The sequence below is a fragment of the Phasianus colchicus genome, chromosome 1 (genome assembly GCF_987193195.1).
Source record: "Phasianus colchicus chromosome 1, bPhaCol1.hap1.1, whole genome shotgun sequence".
Taxonomy (NCBI): domain Eukaryota; kingdom Metazoa; phylum Chordata; class Aves; order Galliformes; family Phasianidae; genus Phasianus; species Phasianus colchicus.
Genome location: NC_143436.1, coordinates 172,090,208 through 172,113,731, shown reverse-complemented (window position 1 = coordinate 172,113,731; position 23,524 = coordinate 172,090,208). Strand labels below are relative to the sequence as shown.

Here is a 23,524-nt window from a genome sequence, read left to right as displayed (position 1 = left end):
GAAAGAGCTCTTAACTGCTTGCAAAAGAGTTCTCTCTACATTTTGTTGTAGCAAAATAACCTAGTCATAGACTATGCTTCTGCAATATAACTACATATTTCAATATTCATTTTCATGATGAAAAAGCTAATTAGCAAGGTCGTTACAGTTGCCACTTGTAAAGAGGAAGATAGTAATTCCATTAATGTGCTCACAGGAACCTCATTTATATTACCTCTTAACCTTTACAAGGATATTATCATTTCAATAATTAATTGCTTTTTTTCATTTAATTTGCAGTTTACCATTTTCAAGGGAAATTACCCATTAAACTGAGAAGTCTTTAAAAAAAAAATCTTAACTATACACTACAGGCTGTCCTTAGAAAAGCTGGATGTTTGCTAAGCTACTTTCACATGTTGTCCAAGAAGAGAGGACTGCGGCAGCACTGCATATTAAAGAGCTGCCCATCACATGGACATTTAACAGTTGCATGAAAAATGAGGTAGAATGGGGCTGAGACAGTGATGAGAAGGGAATTAATCCTTATTCTCTCCCTCCACATCCAGAAAGGCAATGCAGCCTTTCTCTCTGACTGAAGCAGTGACAATTGTCTTCCCTGTTCAGAACCATATTGTTTCTTCAGCCAAAGTCAGTTTACATCCATGAGTTCTTCTATTAACTTCAGAGACTGAACTTATAAAGGAACTTTGGCTCAACATTGCAAAACACACTCTGCCCATGGGTCACCAAGAACTTGAACACATCTTCAAGCCAGTGCCTGACATTTTGGAGAATGAAGCTCAACACACGTATTCCTGCCCTCTCTCTCAATCTTCTAGTAAAACAGCTATTCCTTTCAATGAATCAGATACAAGCAAACATCCCTGTGGAATTGTGCTGGTGTGTTATCTCTGTTATGGGTAATAAAAATGGTGTCCAAACCTCACTGTGCTAAAAGAAAGGGAGAGGAAACAGAAACAGGTTACCTGGGAGGACTACAAAGAAGTTTTCCAAACAGCCAGGGATCAGAAATGCTAAAACCCAGACAGAATTAAATCTTGCCGGGGACTTAAAGGGGAATAAGAAGAAATTCTACAAGTACATCAGTGATAAAAACAAGGTCAGGAAAGATGTGGGACTAGAAGGAAACTGGAGGCCTGGTCACGAGGAATATTGAGAAAGCTGAGATACTCATTTACTTCTTTGCGTCAGTCTTTACTGACAAGGGCTATAGCTGCACTATCCAAGCTGCAGAAAGAAAAGGCAAGAACTGGGAGAAGGAAGATCTGCCTGCTGGAAGTGAAGACCAGGTTTGAGACCATCTAAAGAACCTGAAGGTGAACGAGTGCATGGGATCTGACAAGATCCTTCCACAGTTTCTGAGGGAACTGGCAGATGAAGTTGCCAAGCCAGTATCCATCATATTTGAGAGGTCACGGCAGTCTGGTGAAGTTCTCACTGGAAAAGGGGAAACATAAACCACATTTTCAAGAAGGGAAAAAAAGAGAATCCAGGAAACTACAAGACAGTCAGTCTCACCTCTATGCCTGGCAAGATAATGAAGCAGATCTTCCTGGTGGCTCTACTAAGGCACATGGAAAATAAAGAGGAGGTGACTGATGGTAACCAACATGGCTTCACCAAGGGCAAGTCATGCCTGACAAACTTGGTGTCTTACCCGGACTGGTGCAAAGTGTTTGATGCAGTCCACTTGACATCCTGGTCACTGAATTGAAGAAAAATGGATTTGATGGATGAACCACTCGCTGAATAAGGAACTGGCTGAATGGTCACACTCAGAGAATTGTGGTCAACGGCTCAGTGTCCAAGTGGAGTCCATTGATGAGTAGCATTCCTCAGGGATCAGTGTTGGGACCACTTTTATTTCATGTCTTTGTAACTGATATGGACAGTGGGATGGAGTGCACCCTCAGCAGGTTTGCAGCTGATTGGTGCAATGGACACACTAGAGGGAAGGGATGCCATCCAAAAGGACATAGACAGACTTGAGAGGTGGGTGAAACACATACCTCTGAGAGATGGATTTGGATGGGAAGATGGAGAGGTTGTGACAAAATGAATAAAGAAAGAATATATAGGAGAAGAAACAGAAGAAGCAGGTATGAACTAGACTGTACCATTGATTTATGAATGAAAATCGAGAAGTTTTTCTAATTCAGGTGCAAAAATTAAACTAGTCCTTGGGCACTTCCACCTTTGCAACTGGAAAGTCCATAATATTTCACCCAAAATGATATGCATCTGTATTATATGTCACATGCCTACAGGCACAAAGTAGATCATTCTACTGTGAAAATAGGACTTTTTATTTAATTTTATTTATTGCAAAATAAAACATCCTGCTTTTTTTCACCTCCTTCCCCATGAGTATAGGGAGAGTCTGGGTCTATGCTGGCATTCAAATACAGTAGGTAATTTCCACAGCTCAGAAGCTGGGGAATACTTTTAGTATTATTTGCAGAGAAGTCTAAAGCCAGAGTCAGATCTATAGGAATGAGAAAAATAATGTGTCCAGTCAATGATCTGTCATGAAAGTTTGCTAGTTAGGGATCTTAGGATGAAATGTCCTCTGTTTCTTTTATCCCTCTGAGAAAAAGGACTATCAGCTATGGACTTTGTTCCTTCAGCTCCTGATGGCAGAATAATAGAATTATGGAATTATAGAATGGCTTGGTTTGGAGGTGGCCGCAAAGATCATCAGACTTCAATCCTCTCACTATGGGGTTCTGCCTACCAGCTCAGGCTGCCCAGAATCCCATCCAACCTGGCCTTGAATGCCTCCAGGGATGGAGCATTCAGAGTTTTACTGGGCAGCCTGTAGCAGTACAGAATTGGTGAGATGTCTCCTAGCATAGGTATTTAATATTTTCTTCAGGCATCGGTGTCCAAGACAGTGAGAACAAATTCAGCTGTTCAGTGCAGCAGTGGATAAGCAGTCACATCCCTGATAAAGCCGCCAAGCAGTCTGCTTTTTTAACCAGGAAAGGAAAGCCTAACTTCATGCCAGCATCAGCATTTCCTGCCGTAAGCTTTCCATAGTGAGGCACAAATATTACTTGAAGACAGTCTGCTAATTTCTGCCAGTTAGTGTTGCAATCTGCTGCTGCTTAAAGCACTTGATGGTTCCCTTTGAGGTGTTACTCTGCCAATATTATTAGGGCTCTGGACTTTATCACACGAAGAGCCATGTATAAGACAGAAGTAGAAAGAAGATGATGACTATTAGCATAAACACTAAAATATTATTTCCAAACCTTCAGGTTAGCAGTTTACTCAACATCACCTTAGCTCCTTGAAAGGCACATGCTTTGCATACACAATGTTTTAAGGTGTCAACATTGAAGTGAAATTGATCAATTCATGAAGTGCAGACATAATGACGATATTCTGAAGACATCTCTGCCTGAATGGATAGGATAGTCCTTGCTAGTTTGCATGCAAAAGTAAGCTTGATGTCTGCCCTGGGAAACCTGATAATCTCCTGCAGTTAATACTGTAGTTGGAGGTGCTGGAAGAGCTTGCTGAGTTCATGCCAGGGAATAGTCTCACAAGGCTACAGACACTGTACTATCTACTAGCCAAACCAATGTGCCTGCCGCTGTAGATGCTTACACAGAACTCTTGTTTTTGCAAATAATTCATCTGAACAAAAATGTGTGATGCTTATTCCTTCAAAAATGTGATCACAGAGTGCCATCAGTAACATCCAGACATCTGACAGCATCCAGAGTTGCAAGGGCAAGCCATCCTCCCTCTTTTTAAAAGCAAGCAGCCTCTGTCACCGTCACTGGGCTCCCACTGCTGTCCCATGGTGTGGCCAGGGCCAGGTTAGGATGTGACCACCCTGCCTTCTCTTAGCAGAACTTCCTAGGCTGATTCCAGCCTCATTGTTTCAGATCACAAATGTACAAATGTGCACTAGAGAAACCAAATCTCAGAAACAAAGTTGCTTCCTACAGCCTTTGCCATCCTTCAGGGACATAATTACTGACTTCCAGTGTGTTGCTCATAGAGATACAGCTCTGCAATAATGACATGAAGGCAGAAGTGACCATCAGAAAGGGATGAGAGATAATTTTAGAAAGAAACTGCAGCCTTAAACACATTTATTGGAGTTTAGCAGATCTTTGCAGAGAAATTGTTTGCAGCTCATCTGTAGCAACTGAGACCATTGTCAGCTGTTAAGTAATAAGTTATTTTTATCCACTGAAGCTCACCAGCATCTCTGAGAGTGATGGCACTTCGCCAAGGCTTTGAGCTGACACACAAAGATGAATGGTTGAGGCAAGCCTGGAGGACACTTCTGAGTCAACATTACAGAAGGAATTAAATTCAAGTATACCAGGTAGCTCCACAGTGCAGTTGCTGAAAAGTTGTTTTTGCTTCCCTTCTGACAGATGGCAGAGAGTGACTTCTCCTGGCATTTTGAAAACTTTTACTTTTCCTCCTATAGCAAAAAAGTTCCAAACAGGTTTGTGATGAGTACTAGGGAAGCATGGGTTTAACAGTTGTATGCACACAGTTTGGTTTTAGTTGTAATTTTGCAATAAAAATGGGCATGGTTATGAATATTTTGATGTGACTCACAGTAATAACATTTCTAAGAAGTTTCACAAGACAGTGACCTTTGTGGTGAAGCTACCCCACTTTTGTCCACCATTGCTTGTCCACTCAAGAGCTCCTTGTTTCCTCATGGTTCCAGAGTCACTTTTGCCTGAGAAAATTGCCCTCTGCCATTTAAAAGGGAGATCCTGTACCCTAGCTGTCCCTAGCCATACACTCTGATCCCTCTGGGCCAATACTAACATTTGTGCAGGATTTGTGAAGTTACCAAGGTGAGAAATCTATCATTATATGCAACTACATCCCAAGGAACAGCCACCAGAACCAGTAGAGCAGCCATTAATGCAGAAGACTGTACTTCGAATTATTTTTATGGTAAAGAAATTGAATGGAGCTGTCCAAATCCAGTCATTATACCATGTCTGCATTGCAGAACTGTGTAGAAGGGAGATGCAAAAAGGCATGACGGCAGAACTTATACTACAGGAGTTTAAAAGGAAACTTTTGAAAAGACAGATAGACTTCAAACTAGAGGCAAATCTGTAAACACAACAGCGAAAATGAAATGGAGGAAGTCTGCAAAATTTACTTCATCGCGCATTTTATTCGTATGAATATTTGTGCATCTCTTGTCCTGCCAAGTAGAGTAATAGTATTTTGCAAGCTTGTATGAATTCTGAATGACACAACATATACTATATTTAGTGTATGTCTCGAGCAACCTGAACTGTAAACATAAAGCAGCCTTAATGGCTGAGTTCAGGAGAAAGCAAAAATGCATAAGTTATGCAGACATTGCAGTGATAACAGTCATGCTTCATCATTATCTGTGGGGGCTTAAGGTAGTGGTCTAGGATTTCCATTTGCAGGAGGAGAGCATAATGTACAGTCTGTTCATAGGAAACATGCCAGAAAAGTCAAGAAAAAAAAACAACAGATTCTACTGACATCCTTAAGACAAGGACATCTGACCCACAAGTTTGGGTTTAAATATAGCAGCTTGAGGAGCAGTCTGAAAAAGGGAACTCTGCCAAGTTTGCGGCAATTGTGGTCTGTGTCAAAACTTGTGCTGATGTACTTACTGAAAAGGCATTTTTCTGCTCATATTAGAAATCCATACTCTTGGTTAGGCCCATTCCTGTGATTTATTAAATCTAAGCTTCTTATGATCCATGTCATGATCCCATATATTGGTGGGTTGACATGAAGGCAGTGCCCAGTAATTCAGCTACTATTCACTAGGATTTCTTAGCTAGAGAGTGACCTAGGCTGAGATCAGCACCATAATGAAAAGTGCTGTTGCTTTGCCTGATGGTGAATAGTTGTATTTTGTTGTTGGTCACTTTAGATTATCTTTATTTCATCTGTACAACAAAAAGCACTCCAGAGACTAGCAGGACATAGGCAGCCATTTCTTGAAAAGAAAGGATAGCAGGTTAGGCGTAAAACATGGACTTTACATCACGTGTTCATCATACCCTGTTTCTACTTTTTTTTTTTCTTTCTCTCTTTTGGTAAAAAATATTTCCCTTCATTGCTATATTATTATTATCATGATAATAATAATCTTTCTTATTGCAGTTCTTATCAGCATACTAAAAGGCATATACAAAGGGCAATAAGCTTTTTGCCCGAGTCACATAGACGCAACTTCAGTAATGCAGCTCATTAGCACAGGAAGATACTACTGTTCTTGGCTCCACATCTAAGCCACTTGTTTATTCAAAAAACTTTTCTCCTAAATGCAGTTTTGCTCCTCACTGAAGTTTGGGACAGTACCGTGACCAATGTTATTGACCTTTCTGGGGATCTGACCATATAGTTTTGTCTAAGCTTTCTTAGAGAAGTCTAAGAAAGCTAAGTAGAGGTCTAGAGCAAAATACATTTAGGCCAGAACCTACTAATTTTGGTGACACATTACTTCCCCTACTATCAGTGGTTGTTTTTTTTAGCAGGAGATGAACAGGAAGATTTCATAAGTTTGGCATGCTTTAAAGTGCATACTGTACAGCTAGAGTTATCTTTTCAGTGAGTTATAACAAACAGGAGTTTTACAGCTCCTAAACCAGGTGGCTGATTCAGCATCACAGATATTATAGCCAGTACTGCTGACGGTAAGGCGTGACAACAAATCCTCAAGAGGGATAGCATGAGCTAGCAGAAAACTTTAGAACTGTATGTTCTTCCTGATTTTCAAGGGACAAAGACGTATTTGTCCCTACATGACTACAGGTTGCTGTCAGGATTACCTCTGATCAAATTACTCATGGAGTCGTACCTTAACTTGTAGAGTGGGGTCAACACTGTCTGAGCTTTTGAAAAATTGCTAGCTCAAGGAGTGGGCTGATTTGGTCTGGTGAAAAGTATCTTCCTCTCTCTTGGAAAACAAGCCAACAAAAATTCACCCCTAACTGACTTAAAGAAACAGTAGTATCTTCCTTTTCCTCTGCTTATCAGATGGATTTTTGAAAGTCAAATCTCAGACTTCAAAATGCTGGAGAAAGCCAAAGAATAATTTGATGTTAGTGAAGAACATAAGGCAGCGATGATATCTTTCAAGGTGTGCTGTGTACTGTGGAGAGCATGTTGAAATCAAGTTCCACTTAACCAATCTTCTTGCAAGCAAACTGGACTAGTGGAAGGTGTCCCTGTCCATGACAGGGGGTTGGATCTAGGTGATCTTTGGAGTCTCTTCCAAACCAAACCATTCTACAATTACATGAATCTTCATTGGTGACTGTGACACAGAGGGATGCTCTCACTTCACCAGGGATGGAGAAGCTGAGAGGCAAGTTACTAAGGCCAACTTCCTGCAAATGCTCTTCCTTGATACATCTGAAAGCATCAGGGCTTACAAACTGCATATAATAGTAGCATTGCCAATATTCTTTTCATCCCTTCTTCCTCCCTATTTTCCTTCCTTCCTTCTTCCCTACTTGCCTTCTTCCCCTCCTTCCTCCCTTCCTTTCTTCCTTTTCCCACTTTCTTCCTCCTTCTCTCCTGCCTTCAAAGATTCCTCAATCTCTTCTATTACTCTTCTTTCAGTGTTGGGTTTTTTTATGTTCTCAGTGGTTTTTATGTTCTCTTCTTCCTTCATCACAAAAAATATCTTCCTTTCTCACACTCATTTGCTTATCATGACAACTCTTTAAGGAAACATTCTCTTTATGCCATGTTCTATCTCACATATCTTTTGCCACAGGGCACTAGCTCCAGTCACATCCTTGTTTTGTTGTCAGCCAAACTATGCATCCATTGTTTTGTTGTTGTTGTTGCTTTTTCCTTACTTACTACAGAAAACTCTTGTCTTTCTCTTCAAAAAACCATATAACTCAATGTGTTTGAAGATACGTTTGCAGTATTAGCTTGGGTTACTTAAATACCAGGTGGCATTCCACAGTTGTTCCACAGAATAAACTGTGCTCCTATCTGTAGTGCACCAGATGGGTGTTCTGTGAAGACTGTTACCATAATAAAGAATTGAAATAAGCAAATCAACAGAAAACACTGTGTACCAAACATTTATTTGCTGCCACCTGTAGTCTGGTTGCTATGTCTAGCTTTGGTAAGATAACTTATGCTTGAGTAACTTACACACACTTTACAAACTGTCTTCAGTTGGTACACAGGCACTGATAGATGAAATCAAAGCACCTTCTGGCAGTTACAGATCACAGATTCCCAGTCTTTTTGTCCCACTGTATTCATCCAGTTGACTTAACAGGAAAATGTTTGCTGATGGGCAGGGAAATTATCAAGAAAGCCACGTGAAAAATTTGTGACACTTAGAAACCATGTCACAGCAACTGAGTTTTAGACGGTGACCTCATGTTTTTTGTTTTAAAATATTTTTTACAAAGAAAATGCCAGCCTGCAAGTATTATCAATTTTAGAAAAAGTAAGGTTTTCATTTTTCTTTTTTTCTTTATTGTAGTTGCATTTAATATTCCTAAAAGAGTAAACTAATAATAATAATAATAATAATAATAATAATAATAATAATAATAGTTCTCATCTTCCCTGGGGAACACAAGCACATATAAACACATGCTTTTTCAAAATCCTATGGGTTATTGCCTTAGCTAGAAGCATTCCAGCTCATGAAAGGAATTCTTGGAAAAATATGCTTCCATCATGGAGCACTGGAAAGCAAAAACTGGATGCTTCAAAAGATAACACATGCACCAAATGCCAGAGGAAAACCTGTGTGGCTCCTTATATGTCTGGGGTATAACTTGCTGGGTGAGACTTGATAATGACTTTGACTAATCTGAAACTTGTGGTTCACATAGAGTCAGAGAATCACAGAATAGATTGGGTTAGAAGGGACATCAAAGCCCATCCCCTGCCATGGGCAGTACCACCCAAGCTCAGGCTTCCCAGGGCCCCATCCAACCTGGCCTTGAGTGCTTTCAGAGATGGGGCACCCACAGCTTCTCTGGGCAGCTGTGCCAGCATCTCACCATCCTATTCAAGAAGTTCAAGTCCTTTTGATTTCAAGGTGTGTCTTCACTGTCTCAATACATAACACAGATTCATACTGTTTGAATCTTTGTTCAATCACAGAATCACAGAATGGCCAGGGTTGGAAGGGACCTCAACGATCATGAATCTCCAACCCCTCTGCCACACGCAGGGCCACCAACCTCCTCATTTAATGCTAGACCAGGCTGCCCAGAGCCCCATCCAATCTGGCCTTGAACACCTCCAGGGATGGGGCATCCACAGCCTCTCTGGGCAGCCTGTTCCAGCACCTCACCACTCTCTCTGTAAAGAACTTCCCTCTGACGTCCAACCTGAATCTCCCCTCCCTCAACTTAAAACCATTTCCCCTCGTCCTGCTGTTATCTACCCTTTCAAACAGTTGACTCCCCTCCGTTCTGTAGGCTCAATCTGGTGGCAGTATCCAATGTACGGTTGGGATGGGATCTTTCCAGTAACAGATTTTTCTGTACGTGCTTAAATATAACTGCTCAATCTGTGATGGCATGCAGCTGTCAGTGCGGGCTGTTTTACATCTTTAAGTTTTAAGCAAATTCCTGACACGAAGCACTCGGTGTCATCATCGATGTACCAGACCCAAGTCAGACCCCTGTGAGACCCCGCTTGTCACCAGCCTCCACCTGGACTGCTTTTTAAAGATTAAAATTCTAAAGCTCCTCGACAGCCTTTCAGAGCGTTCGCTCCACAGCCCTCAGCTTTAGCGTGGAGTTAATTGCAGACGCTTTCTTCACAGCTAACGTAGGGCTCTGTGTCGGCACAAATACGCACGGAACCAAAGCCCGGGGAGCGTGTTTCCGCGGGAGCCGTTCAGCAACACGCAGGCAGGCGGGCAGCCATGGCGGACACCGTTCCGCCGCCTCCGGCAGTCGTCCCGACGGGCCCGGGCATCAACCCGCTGTCCCGCAAGCTCAACAAGATCTTGGAGACGCGGCTGGACAACGACAAGGTGGGGCGGGCGGCGGGGCCGGGGCCCGCGGGGCAGAACCGGCCGAGGTGCCGCTCCCCGCGTCGCTGCGCAGCGCCGGGCGGGCGCTCGGAGCGCTGTGTGCGGAGAGAGGCTTGGAAGCGGCTCGTTCCGATGCAGCCCTGCGAAGGCTCACAGCTCCGCTGTCAGGGCGCTTCCAGAGCTTTACCTGATTTAACTGCTTCGTAGCTGTGAATGAGACGTGCTTTAACCGATTTTTATGATTAAAGCTATAATAAAAGTAAACAGAGTCGCGTATTACGTTAAAGGAAATGCTCGTGATTATTTTAATTATCTACTGACTGATCTAAAGCTTGCAGTGTTTCTTTGTTTGCTTGTTTTTCTCTAAAACCAAAAAGAACGATAGAATGATAGAGTCATTAAGGTTAGGAAAGACCACAAAGCTCATCAGTCCGACCACCAACCCATCCCACCGTGCCCACTGACCGCGTCCCTCAGAGCCCATCTACACCTCCAGGGACGGTGACTCCACCACCTCCCTGTGCAGCCTGTGCTCCCGCCTCGCTGCTCTTTCTCTTTCAGAGAATGATTTTTTTCCTGATATCCAACCTGTATTCCAGCAGTACGCGAATGTTTTCTCCAAAGCCCCGAATTTGAGTTGGTTGCAGCCTATGTGACGTGCTTCTTTGTAGCTTTCTCTCCAGTTAAAGGTTGTGGGTTGTTGTTTTTGTTTTGTTTTCGCTTTTTAGGAGATGCTGGAAGCACTCAAGGCTCTCTCGACGTTTTTTGTTGAAAACAGTCTGCGCACCCGAAGGAACTTGCGTGGAGACATCGAGCGTCGGAGCTTGGCCATCAATGAAGAATTTGTCCACATATTCAAGCAAGTTAAAGAGGTAGCAGCTTTACAGTTTGTGTAGTTATCTTGCCCAAATAGAGCTGCATAATGTAAAAAAAACCCTGTCCAATTGCATTTTGAAAACTTTCAGTGATGGGGATTCTGCCATGACCCTGGGGAGATTGTTTCATAAGACTCAAAAAACTTGTTAGGAATGGCTGAGGGAGCTGGGATTGTTTAGTCTGGAGAAGAGGAGGCTCAGAGGAGACCTCATTGCACTTTACAACTTCCTGAAGGGAGGTTGTGGTGAAGAGGGGTTTGGCCTCTTCTCCCAGGCAACGAACAGAAGAAATGGCCACGAGATGTACCAGAAGAGATTTAGGTTAGACATAAGGAAGAACTTTTTCTCTCAGAGAGTGGTCAGGCACTGGAATGGCTGCCCAGGGAGGTGGTGGAGTCGCCGTCCCTGGCAGTGTTCAAGAGGCGTCTGGATGAGGAGCCACGAGATTTGGTTTAGTGCTTGTGGTAGCAGTGGTAATGTGAAGACAGTTGGACTAGATGATCTTATAGGTCATTTCCAATCTTGTGATTCTTTTCTCCAGAATGAACAGACCAAATGCCTTCAGTTATTCCTGAAAGGACAGATTCTTCTGCCCTTTGATCAAATTTGCAGCCCTCACATCAGTTCTGAGTTGTATTGACCTGAACTAGACATAGTACTCAATGTGTGATCTGCATGTGCCTACTAACGGAGGAATCTCATTTTGGTGGGATGAAAATAGCCCTGGGTATGACATTCCTGCTTTGTTTCTGTTATTTGAACTTATTTAGGAGCTTGAGAGTATAAATGAAGATGTTCAAGCGATGAGCAGCTGCTGTGAAGATATGTCCAGTCGTTTGAAGGTAATATATGAAGAGATGTGCTTCCTTTTACTTTTAGGTTGTAACTGTTTTCTTTCAAAGTATAAATACTTATTTTAGAAGATTAACAATGACACTGGTATACGAGTATTATGTATTATGCAGTATTCAGGTATTTCTTTTTTACTTTAGAAAATGCATTGAGGAAATTATTTTACTTTCTTAGAACTTAACATCTGGAACATAACAATATACTTCTGAGAAGATCAATTTCTTTTGTGTTTGAGAGGAGAAAAAATAGTTTGAGAAAAAATAGTTTGTTGGAGTGGATGTATTAAAGATTAAAGCATTAACTATTTTGTGTATTATTGTATAAAATTTAAATTTATTCAGCCTTGCACACTAAATATGAGTAACACGTTCATGTATATACCTAAAACATACTTGTTAGAAATTATCTTGTAATCAAAGAGTGAGAAAAATCAAGTGTGCCATTTTGATTCTACTGTTTTTGTTTCATAACATTGTCTCTTAGGAAGCTTCTGCAATCTAAACCACAGAACAGTGTGCAAATATGAGTGTATATAATAATAAAAATATATACAGATGAAGTTGTTTTTTTTCATACCTGAAATTTTGGAGAGTTAATAAATGTTATTAGCTTTTTTTATTGAAGAGTCTATGCTCTTTAAAATATTTATTCAGAAAGGTTTGAAAGTATTATTTGTTTTAGAAGTTGCGTACTACATTTTTAATGTTTGTATTCCTCATATACTTGATTCTAATTTTAGGCAGCAAAAGAACAAACCCAGGATTTGATAGTAAAAACCACAAAGCTCCAAGCAGAAAAGTACGTATGCCATCTTACTTATTTCTTGAAGACTTGACAGTGCAGATGTAATTTTATTTTAGATCTGGTTCTGCCACTTCTATTTTTGTTTAGTGACTTTGCTTTTTTTGCATCTATACTTCTCGTTTTTATCACTGTCTGTGTTCATAGTTCAATTTGAATAAAAATATAGAACTCAAGTTTTTTACTAGAGGATACAGAGGTGAGAACACGTTAATGCTTGTTGTCATAAAGATGGACCTTGTAGAGGAAAGAGTTGTAGTGGTACTGTGTGCTCAGTATGGCTTTGCTTTGCCTAGTGTCAATTGCTAATGTAAGTTAAATAATTCTATAACAGATAATGGACCTACATAAGATCAAAATTCATTCAACTTCAATGTTTATTTTTGCATTTTGAGCATTTGGACTATATCTTTTGATGTCAGTTAATGTATGCAAGCTTGTTTTTCAATTGTGTTTGAAGTTGTTTTTTTTTTTTCTTGTTTAGTGTTCCAGTAGTGTAATGCCAATGACTATGTCTGACTGGTATTTTGTGTGTAATTCAGAGACATATAGAAATTTGATGCAAATGGATTGAAGTATCTTTTTTTTTTAATTTGCTTTGAAATAAGGGCTTTCTCATGTTGCAGTGAAATTTTTTTTTGTTTTTTACACAAAAGACAAGTGAACAACAATGCCTATTTCTATATTTTAAATGAATTCCTTCACCCTACCAATACATAAGGATAGGGAAGTTGTTGGCCATTATTTTAGTTTATTATTGTGACATAATATTCATCTTTAAAGGAAGGACAGTCTAGGTTTAGATGTTAAGAGGAAAGGGAGTAAGGGTGGAGGGAAGTGGGATTTGTGACGTTGGGCTGATTCCTGTACTGGTAAAACCTTACCAAAGTATTTCAGCACTAAGCCTGGCATTAGTTCCACAGGCTCTGTGGTGGTGTTAATGCTCCATACCCACTGGAGATCACTCTGCTGTTCAGGGATTGGATGTAAGAAGAAAAGTTGAATTTGACCTACTTTGCCATCTTTGAAGATAACTGTGAAATATATAAGTACTGTTTAATGAACCTAACGTAGGCCATTTTTCCCTTAGTTCTCCAGCCTCTTTGTGGAAGAGAAGATTTGTATTTTGCTCTTTTCAGTATTTTTATTAATAGGAAGAAGGTAATAATAGCCTATGACAGTTTGGTGTAATTTTTAATGTTTCTGTGACTAAGGCATCTGGTTTTACAGCTTTAGCCTTTGTCAGTTTAGAAGAATGAATCTCTTCGCTTTATGAACTTTCTTCTGAAGATTACAAATAGCTCTCTGGAGATTAAAAACAGTTATTTCCAGTGATACATTCCTAGTAGAAATTATGAGCTACTGTGTAGCTCTGGGTGCACTTTCAAAATTAGTGGGTTCATATTGTGGACTTCAGTAGGAAGAGGATTATGCCCTGTGAGAGTCTGATTGAATGTGAGATTGGAGTATAACCTGTACATACTTTCATGTTGAATGAACAGTACCTTCTTGAAATGGTTGATATAAAATGAAGGATTTAGCAAAGTCGGAGTTTAAGTAAATGAGCAGAAGTCAGTGCTTAGAAAATGTGTTACTTTGGGGGTGAGCACGTGAAGCAGTAAGGCAGAGAAGCAGTCATATATTTTTGTCTTGTCTCAAGAACAGGAAAGCTGTTTTGGTTCCCTGTACTGAAGCAGAATGGAGGGACACCAAGACCAATTTCAAATGCAATATGTCTGATTGGTCTTAAAGTCATTAAAGGAGATTACACAGGGCGTTCATCATTAGTTGTACAGTATATTCCTTAAACAGTAGTTAACTTAAAAGACTTTCTGCAAATTTACCTCGAGAACACAGAATATTCTTCAAGCATAAGGAGAAGAAGAATGTTGGGAAGCAGCCTGTCTTCACTCCATGACTAAAGAGTGCACACATAGGAAAAATAATCTTTTAAAAGGGTATTTTATAAGTATAACATGAAGTACTCACCATCAGAATCCAAACAGTATTTGTCATCTTCTACAGTTATGGCTATGGAAGACTCATAGTGCCATTTATTAACAAGGTTAGCTGTTTTTCCTGGCTAAAATTTAGATAAAATAATTTATTTATTTTGTCAAGCTGCAAAGGCTGTTTTGTTTTATGTGGTTCATTTGAGTAATCTTTTGATGCATTCAGTGATTGTCTACTTGTATGCACTACTTTGGTTTGAATCAGGCACGGGAAGAGATCTCTGCTGTCAGCTGTTAGGGGTTTCTTGAGAAGCTGAAATCTTGCTTACAGACAGCCAAATATACATTACATTAATTCCTTTGGATTAATAAGTGACATTACTTAGCCAAAAAAGAGTACAGGTAGTACTCACTGCTTCTTCTGGGGTTTGTCCTAAAATGCTGATTGAAATGCAGAGAAGATGAAAGCTGGGTCCGTTCAAAACCAGGACAGCTGAAACAAGAGTCTGAAGCAGGGAACGGTCAGTTCAGAAGACAGCAATAATTGCTGAGGATAATTTTTTTTAGAGAGAAACTAGAGTAATGAAGAGATCTCTTACCTTGCTGTGAAAGTTACAGAATGCATCTGCAGATTTCATCAGGCCCAAATTTCTCTTTCTAATCTGTGGTCCTACCAACTGTTTTGTAATAAGCTTTCCACAGGAAAGCATGAGTTTCTTTGAAGTTCCTTGAACATTTAGGATAATGAGAATTTCTATTAAAATAGATATAATATAGTAGATTTTTCTCTGTAGTTTTTAATTTTAACATTAAGTATTTTTTTTCAGAACCAAATTGAATTTTACGTGCCACCGTATTTGTGATTTACTTTTTTTAAGCTCTTAAAATGAGTGCTGGAGAAAGAAATGTTTTGAAACATTGCCCTGAAAAATAAAATTAATTATGTAGAAATAATTATGTTCTTTTTCACGTTAGTTATGTTCTTGTTTTTCCCACTGGTAGTTAATGAACGTTTCGTAACAGCAGAGGTAAGACTTTCTATCATTTTGCTGAACCAGTTCTTTACAATGTCCTTGAGGAAAATTATTTTGACCCGGCCCTTCTCACTGAGTTCTATGTTAAGCCCTGATCTCTTTTTATCTTTTTAGCCATTTTATATTTAATAACTTCAAAAATTATCCTGTACAGGATTGATAGAAAAAATAATACCTTCCATGATGGCTGGCTTTCATCTGATTTATTTCAGCAGCCTGTCTCCTCCTAGGTTGGAAGTGTTTGTTTTTTGATTTCTTTCAGTGTTCTTAAACTGAAGGGAGACAGTAAACTTCCAGATATATTTCATGCATTTAAGGTTGCTGGGGATTTACCTTTTTAAAAACACCTAATTTTGGTCTCTGACTGAAAATGAGCTGATATCTTTACTCTCATAATCTGATGAAATTAACAAGTTAGTTATCTTAGGCAAATATTGAGTTAGAAGTCCACTTCTTAATCACTTCCCTTTGCTTTCTAAGAACAAAGTTGTGTGTGCAGTGACTGTTAACTCTGGCCTTGATAAAAAAAAAATATATATATCTCATCTTCCTGTAGTTTTAATTGTTTTCAGTGAATGACAAGTGGAACCTCTGCCTTTTGTAAGTGTTCTTCATGCCTTGTGAGAAGTAAATTTTGTCCAAAGGCATTTGTTTACATCAAACTGCAATTAGAGAACAGAACTAACACTGCAAATCAGGGAGAGTTAAGTCTTTTCAACCGAGGACATTCATTCCTCTAGGTATACAAACCAAATATCGAAAGTAAGCATTGAAATAGTAAGTGAACTATTTTCCTAAGCTGCAAAGTTGTTTGTTTTTTTTCCCCGTGTGGCATGCTCCCCTTGAGCCTGCATAATGTGTTTTGGTGTTGTTGGTGGTTTGGTTTGACTTACTTTCCCTAAGATCAGCATGAAGAATAATATTTTCTGAAGGTGCAAAGTAGCCACAGAAGTTTGAGTTTGAGCATGAACATTGTAAGTCAGAGCACTTGTTGTGCTTCCATTCTTGCCAGGTGTTTTTTCTCTACTGCATAATTGCAGAGGTGGCTGTATCTGTGTCAGTGGTTCTGTATAGGGATTGATTTATTATGCTCACTTTTTATTGTTTGCACTGTTTTATTGCTATTGCTAGATGTATTCCAGGATAATTTTCATGCTTCTAAGCTTCTTACCTGAACTCATCAGTGTTCTAGTCTCTCAGATTTGTGATTTGAAGATAGAACAGTACACCTGCAGTATCCTGTAGGTAATGAGCTGTTTGGGCCCTTCCTATGTTGGCAAAACATGTGGTTAAGACCCTAGGTCATATAATTGAGGAAGAAAGTAAGGTTTGTCTCAGATTTCAGCTAAAACTTTTGCCTCTCAAATTGTTACTTTTCAGCATTGCTTTTCTCGTAATTTAGTCTGTGAGCTTTAGTCTTGATTTGGCATAAATGCTGACTAGATTATATCACTTAAATTATGGGAAGGAAATATCTCCTGTTAATCACATTGCATTCTTATATTTGGTAATATGCCAGTGTTGTTGAAATTTATTTATTTTTTGGTCATTTATGTTGCTTGTTCTGAATTTCCTTTCCCTGTGAAGACAAGTTAATAATAGCTGTACTGTATGTTAAAAGCAGAGCAGTTGTCTTTGATGTTATTATTTAAGTGATGCAATTTGCTTAGTGTAAAAATTGTTGCTTTCTTTTTTCTGCTGTTCTTAAAAATTGAGACTTAAAGTAACTTGATAGGACCTCATCATGTTAAATAATGCAGTACAAACAATTTATCCCATCCATCTGTAAAATAAGATTGATTTATGGATGCTTTGTAATATAGACTGTTAAATAGAATGTTTGTTCTGTTGTATTTCGTAACAAACTTTGTTAATAAAGAACTGAGGTAGTTAATTTAGACAGTTTCTGTGAATTGCTAAAAATCCATTTCAATATCTTCAGTAGATTTCTGTACATTTACTTCAGCACTCTAATATTGCTTTCAGGTTGCATTAGGCTTTTTATGCCTAATGTATGCTGCTGCTTAAGATGTGTGGGATTTTATATTCCCTTTTCTAATGGACAACAGGAAAAGGATGTTGCTCCTTGGCGTGTGATTTTTTTTTTTGGTAAAGAACATTCCATGACTCATCAGTTTTCTTGCTGTAACTGAGTTTAATTCTTTTTTGCTTCAGTTTGTTTTAATTGAATGACACTGAGACATGCTCTTCATTTAAATTCAACAACCACAGCTCTTGGAGTTCGGTGAATGATTTGAGTGTCAGCATAGTGCTCAATACAAGGTCAAAAGTCTTAGGAAAAATGTTTCTCAGGGAACATCTGCTGTAGCACAGATCTTTCATGCTCATCTTTTGGTGGTATTTCTCCATTTTCTTCTCTTTCCTGTTTTCAGAAACAATTTTTTCATCAGTCAGTTTGGAAATGATTCAGGAAGCTCAGCAGTATTTGTAGCAGGTTAGAGAGGTATGCTTGCATCAGCATCTGCTGAGAAAACTGGTGATCTGGTGGCTCGTGTTAATGAGATGTATTTCATGTCCTGACCTTCGGGAACTTGTAATTATGTTTATTCCTGTGAAAATACTTCATGAGAAAAAAACAATGATTGCCTGAACTGAATTACAATTCTGGGGGCTGAGCGTTTTTGAAATTGTGAGGCTGATTTTTTCGTTCCTGATTTTTGCCACAGTAAAGCATAGGTAATAGGCCATAACACAGGAATCAAAGCAGCAGTAATGGATCTGAAAAAAAAAAAAAAAAAAGAAGCAGCCATAATTTGTCACATTCTAGCCATGAACAGCAAAGGGAAAGAAAAAGCTTTATTCTTCTACCTGGCAACCCTGTATTGTCATGAAGCATGACGTTCTCTTGATCAGTGTGGAGTGGAGCACGGACTCACAGATTGAGACACATAACTTAGAAGTGCATTATCATATGATAGCATTTCTGTCTGATGCTTGTCTAATCAGCACATCGAAGAACAGAGAGCTCATGGTCTTCTCTGGAAATTGATTTTGGTTCTTTGTTATTTTTCTAATATCTAATTTAGCACTCCTTACTAAGCTCTGATCTTATTCCAAGTCAATACAGGGAGCAGTATATTTTTTTAATGTCTTTAGCTACATTTTAGAATTTGATGACAGATTTGAAAACTACACCAAGGAGTCCAATTTTGAATGTCTTTGAGTCAGATTATGTAAAAGATATACTGAGATGTCAGTCTGTTTAATGCAACAGTATCAGCTCTCTTAACCCCTACAAAATGCAAAATAATCCATCTACTGGAAGCATGCTTCTTTTTAACCTAATATCTGTCCACAGGGACATCTTAACCATTGCTAAACACTGATTTCCCTAGTAAGCATATAGATTAAATGACTACTTGGAAGTCCTGCATGTAAAAATCTTATCCAGACTATTCTGTAAATAAAGGTGATGTCCACAGAAACTTTATGGTATTACTCAGTAGATACATACTGAATAGATATTGGGAAGAAATTCTTTACTGTGAGGGTGGTGAGACACTGGAACAGGTTGCCCAGAGAGGCTGTGGATGCTCCCTCCCTGGAAGCATTCAAAGCCAGGCTGGATGTGGCTTTGAGCAACCTGGTCTAAAGGGAGGTGTCCCTGCCTATAGCAGGGGATTGGAACTAGATGAGGTCTCTTCCAATCCAAACCATTCTGTGATTCTGCTGTGAATGCATTTACGGCTTGTAAACTTTTTCATTCTAGTGTTTAGTAATCTGTCCTTTTGACAAGGTTTGAATTGTTTCAGTGCAATTAGTATCTTCTGTTGCTGAACTTCTGAATTAGCCTGTTTTTTTTTTTTATCTGTTTGTTTTTGGAGTGAAGTGTATCACGTAGCACAGCTATTGCATTACAGGATTGCTCTCTTCAGATAAGAACTTCAAATGAGAGGAACCAAAGTTCAAGTCCACTTTTCTGCTGTCAAATCTCATTTACATAATGACTTGCATAAACTTGTCAGTAATTCAGCATAGAAGCACTTAATTATTTTTTGTGTTTTGTACCTGCTGCTTACCTCAAAAGCTTGTTCTTTCCGATTAAAAGCCTTTTCTTAATTTCCAACCTAATTCATAGGTGGAGCATCGTTAAGCCTCCTGTCATAAGAAAAAGTTCATCATTCCCGTGGTCATCCCACTGGCTCAGGTCTGATGGGAGTCCATTGTTCTTGAACACAGGTGGTCAGGATAATGATGTTTTCCAGATGAGGTCTCACAAAAGCTTTCTGTAATCATGATGTTATTTTCCTTTATCTTGGGAATATGTTAGGCAATTCACTTTTTTTTTCCTTACCTTTCCTTTTTTTTTGTTTTTTTAACTGTAGCAGAAAATGAAATAATTGAATTCTTTGGTGGAATTGGTCACCAAATACCTTCTCATAATGTTTGTGTTCTCTTTTTTTAAAAAAGATGTGTGTTTGACATGTTTTTTAGCTTGGAAAAGAGAAGGTTCCAGGGAGACCTCATTGTGGCCTTCCAGTACTTGAAGGGAGCGTATAAACAGGAGGGGAACAGCTGCTTACGAAGGTGGATAGTGATAGGACAAGGGGGAATGATTTTAAACTGAGATAGGGGAGGTTTAGGTTAGATATCAGGAGGAAATTTTTCACCCAGAGGATGGTGATGCACTGGAACAGGTTGCCCAAGGAGGTTGTGGATGCCCCATCCCTGGAGGCATTCAAGGCCAGGCTGGATGTGGCTCTGGGCAGCCTGGTCTGGTGGTTGGTGACCCTGCACATAGCAGGGGGGTTGAAACAAGATGATCATTGTGGTCCTTTTCAACCCAAGCAGTTCTGTGATTCTATGACAGCCAAAATATAGTATAAAAATTTCTTCTACAAATGTTTGTTTGTGGTTTGTTTTTTTTTTTTTGCAGGTGGTACTTGTTTGTAAAAGTTTTTTTTTTTTTTTTTACAGTATTTATATACTGTATACAAATGTTTTGTTAAATTATCTTTTAAATTTGCCTTCTGCAAAAGCCATAACAGAAAAATAACTTCTCCAGTTCCCAGTGAGGAGCATTTATAGATATCCATTGAAGATGGTTGTTTCTTGAGTTAAAATGACTATAAATGTTTCTCCTTGAGGCTTTAAAAATGAGAATATTGAATCCTCAGTAGTGTGAACTGAAAGTGCTTTTGGAAAGTTGTGCTTTGACCCTTCCTAATAAAGGGGACTAGCAGATTTTTATGGTATACGTGGTGGCGAGATAGAATTAAATTTTGGAGAAGTCTGTTTCTCCTTCACCTCCTTTTTTTCAGCTGTCTAGGTGATAATCCTAACAAACAGTGTGCATTTGTATTTAGTTCAAGTGAAAAGTGCATGAAGTGCATAGTTTTCCCAGCCCTTTTGAGTTCTCTTGCAAAAGAATTCTGTCTCCGTGGTAACGATTAAAACTGGGGAAATTGCTCTTTGTTGGAGTCCTGTCCCCTATCCAAGCTCAAAATTCTACCAGTGCTTGGTGCTTTCCTGCTTTGCATCAGTTCTGTATTCCCATGATCTGTTAGTTTTGTTGTTTTCAAGCATAACATTGGTAAAGGGGAAAAAAAAAAAAAGAACCTCCTCTGAGTAACCAGCACAGTTTTTCCTTCCCATCTGCTATACTGTGCTTCCTCAGAACATAGCTTAGAAATGATGAGGTTGGCAGGAAGGGCTGTGCATCTTGAAATGTCTGTGTCTATGCAGGTGCTGACTGCTGTGAGCTATGTGCAAATTAGCCTTACTCCAGCTTTTCTTGCTTCATTTTGATCAGTCATCTTCTAGAAAATAGGATCTCTTCCTCACACAGATGGATAATCAAAGCTTATTAACCTGGTAATCTGTTTTTTGAAACTGGACTTGATTTGCTTGTTTAAATCTCATATCCTTCCTACAGAGCCCAAATGAAATAGCTGTATTAAAAGTCGAAGACATGCTTTTAGATTTAGGAGAGAAGCTTTTACCACTCTGGCTATCTTGAGTTGGATAGATTAAACACTGCTGCCACCTTGAGGCAGTTGTTTTATGTTACGTTGTGTTGGTATTTAATATATTGACTGAAGGGGACCTACAGGAAAGCTGGAGGACTTTCTATAAGGACATGCAGTGACAGGACGAGGGGAAATGTTTTTAAACTGGAAGAGGGTAGATTTAGACTAGATGTTAGGAAGAACTTTTTTACTGTGAGGGTGGTGAGACGCTGGAGCAGGTTGCCCAGAGAGACTGTGGATGTCCCCTCCTTGGAGGCATTAAAGACCAGTCTGGATGTGGCTTTGAGCAACCTGGTCTAGAGGGAGGTGTCCCTGCCTATAGCAGGGGGTTGGAACTAGATTGTCTTAAAGGTCCCTTCCAACCCAAACCATTCTATGATTCTATTCTTTGAGTCTTTTATGTGCGTAAATTATTGCAAGGGTACAGAGTGGGCCAGTGAGCAATTATAGCAGGTCTTATCCAAAGACAGCTACAGATGAAAACAGCTTAAAAGCATGATTTTTGATGGAAAATTGCTCTTTGTTGCAGGAAAAAAAAAAAAAAAGTAGGAGGGCTGTGTAGAGTGAGGACTTACAGAAGGTTAGTGATTTAGTAGTGAAGTCGTCTGTGATTGCTAATTGTTTATTTTCATAACCATATAAGTAAATGGGGCACAGAATCCCAGAGCTGACTAATAGATATGGTTTTTTGTATAGTTCCTTTCTCTGTGCCTTATTCTTTGAAAGTCTACAACCTTAATTCCAACAAATCTTCAAAGTAAAGTGAAAAAGTATGGTATGTCTGCTCTACTGCATTTCTTGAAATCAGACTTCACCATTTCTCAGTTTGATAAAGGTATGCAGGCTACTGCTGAAAGATACTATAAAAACAGCATTCAAAAAATCTGAAGATGAGGAAGAATAGTAAATGGGAATCTTTTGTAAGGGCAATTAAAATTTCTTTATGATCAGACAGTACACAGGTTTTAAGAATAAAGAAGTGTCTTTACATCTCATTTGTTCCTGTGTTTATGGGAGATAGCATTTCTTTAGATAAAACCAAAGAAGATCTTGCATTTGTTTTCTCCAGCTTCCTTCCTACCTTCCTTGTCTTCCCTACAGGAGAGAGTGTCTAATGTAAGTCTACTTAGCTTTGTAGTTAAATATAAAATAGAGGTTTCTGTCATGAGAGAGGAGAGCAATTAAATAAAAGTAATTCACTGAATTACACTGGTGGTTATTTCAATCAAATGCATTGGTGGTGACATTGATGGATTAGAATTCCTCATCACAATAGTGTGGAAGAGGAATGTGTTGCTAAAAGCACCATCATTTGATGAAACTTGAAGTGTCCGTGCCTGATTTTCAATTTTGGTAGCAAAGTCCTAAGCATGTAGGACTTTTAAACATTGTGGAGCTGCCAGTGTAAAGTTGTAACAGTCACATCTGTGTAGGACCCATGTGAAACCTAACGTCATTTAAAGGTGTGGTATTAAAGCATGTGAGGTTTTGGTTTTCTATTTTGTTTACATTTTTTTTCTGTGTGACTTCAGGAATACCAGGATTTTTTTTTCTTTTTTCTTTTTTTTTAATTATTCACCTCAAATTTAATAAATCTCACCATTAAACAGTTTGGGATTTCATATTCCTGTCCTCCTCGCTGTTTAGTATGCTGAAGTACTGACAACTGCGAAATGTTTCATCTGACCTCTAAAAGAGTTTGTGGAGCTGCAGGGTAGGAAGGTTATCTAAGTCTGCAGCAGAGATGCCTGTTTTCTGTGCTTTTTCAGCTGAGTGCAGGCCAGACACCAGAGCTGGGTAACACAGAAGTAGCAAATAAGTAAGAACTTAATTTTCAAGCTTTAATCTTGCAAGGAAATTTAATTACAGCAGTCAGTTTTAGAAGTGTATTTGTCTGCCTTACCACTCTATAATAGCAGTGTATTTATCTTGCAGTAATTACACTGGAAGCTGAAATGGTCTTAAAGTAATAACTGAGCCCTGTTCTTCTACAGATAACTAATTC

At 39.1% G+C, this 23,524-nt stretch overlaps 1 protein-coding gene across 1 annotated transcript in view; it reads left to right on the top strand.

Moving 5' to 3' along the window:
* The first annotated feature begins 9,843 nt into the window (after positions 1–9,843).
* COG6 (component of oligomeric golgi complex 6) overlaps positions 9,844–23,524 on the top strand; it is a 50,184-nt gene continuing 36,503 nt past the window's right edge. The window contains exons 1-4 of the mRNA XM_031615598.2: positions 9,844–10,015; positions 10,744–10,887; positions 11,661–11,732; positions 12,482–12,540. Of these exons, the coding sequence (XP_031471458.2) occupies positions 9,905–10,015; positions 10,744–10,887; positions 11,661–11,732; positions 12,482–12,540 (386 nt within the window). The 5' untranslated portion in view covers positions 9,844–9,904. The remainder of the gene's footprint in view (positions 10,016–10,743; positions 10,888–11,660; positions 11,733–12,481; positions 12,541–23,524) is intronic.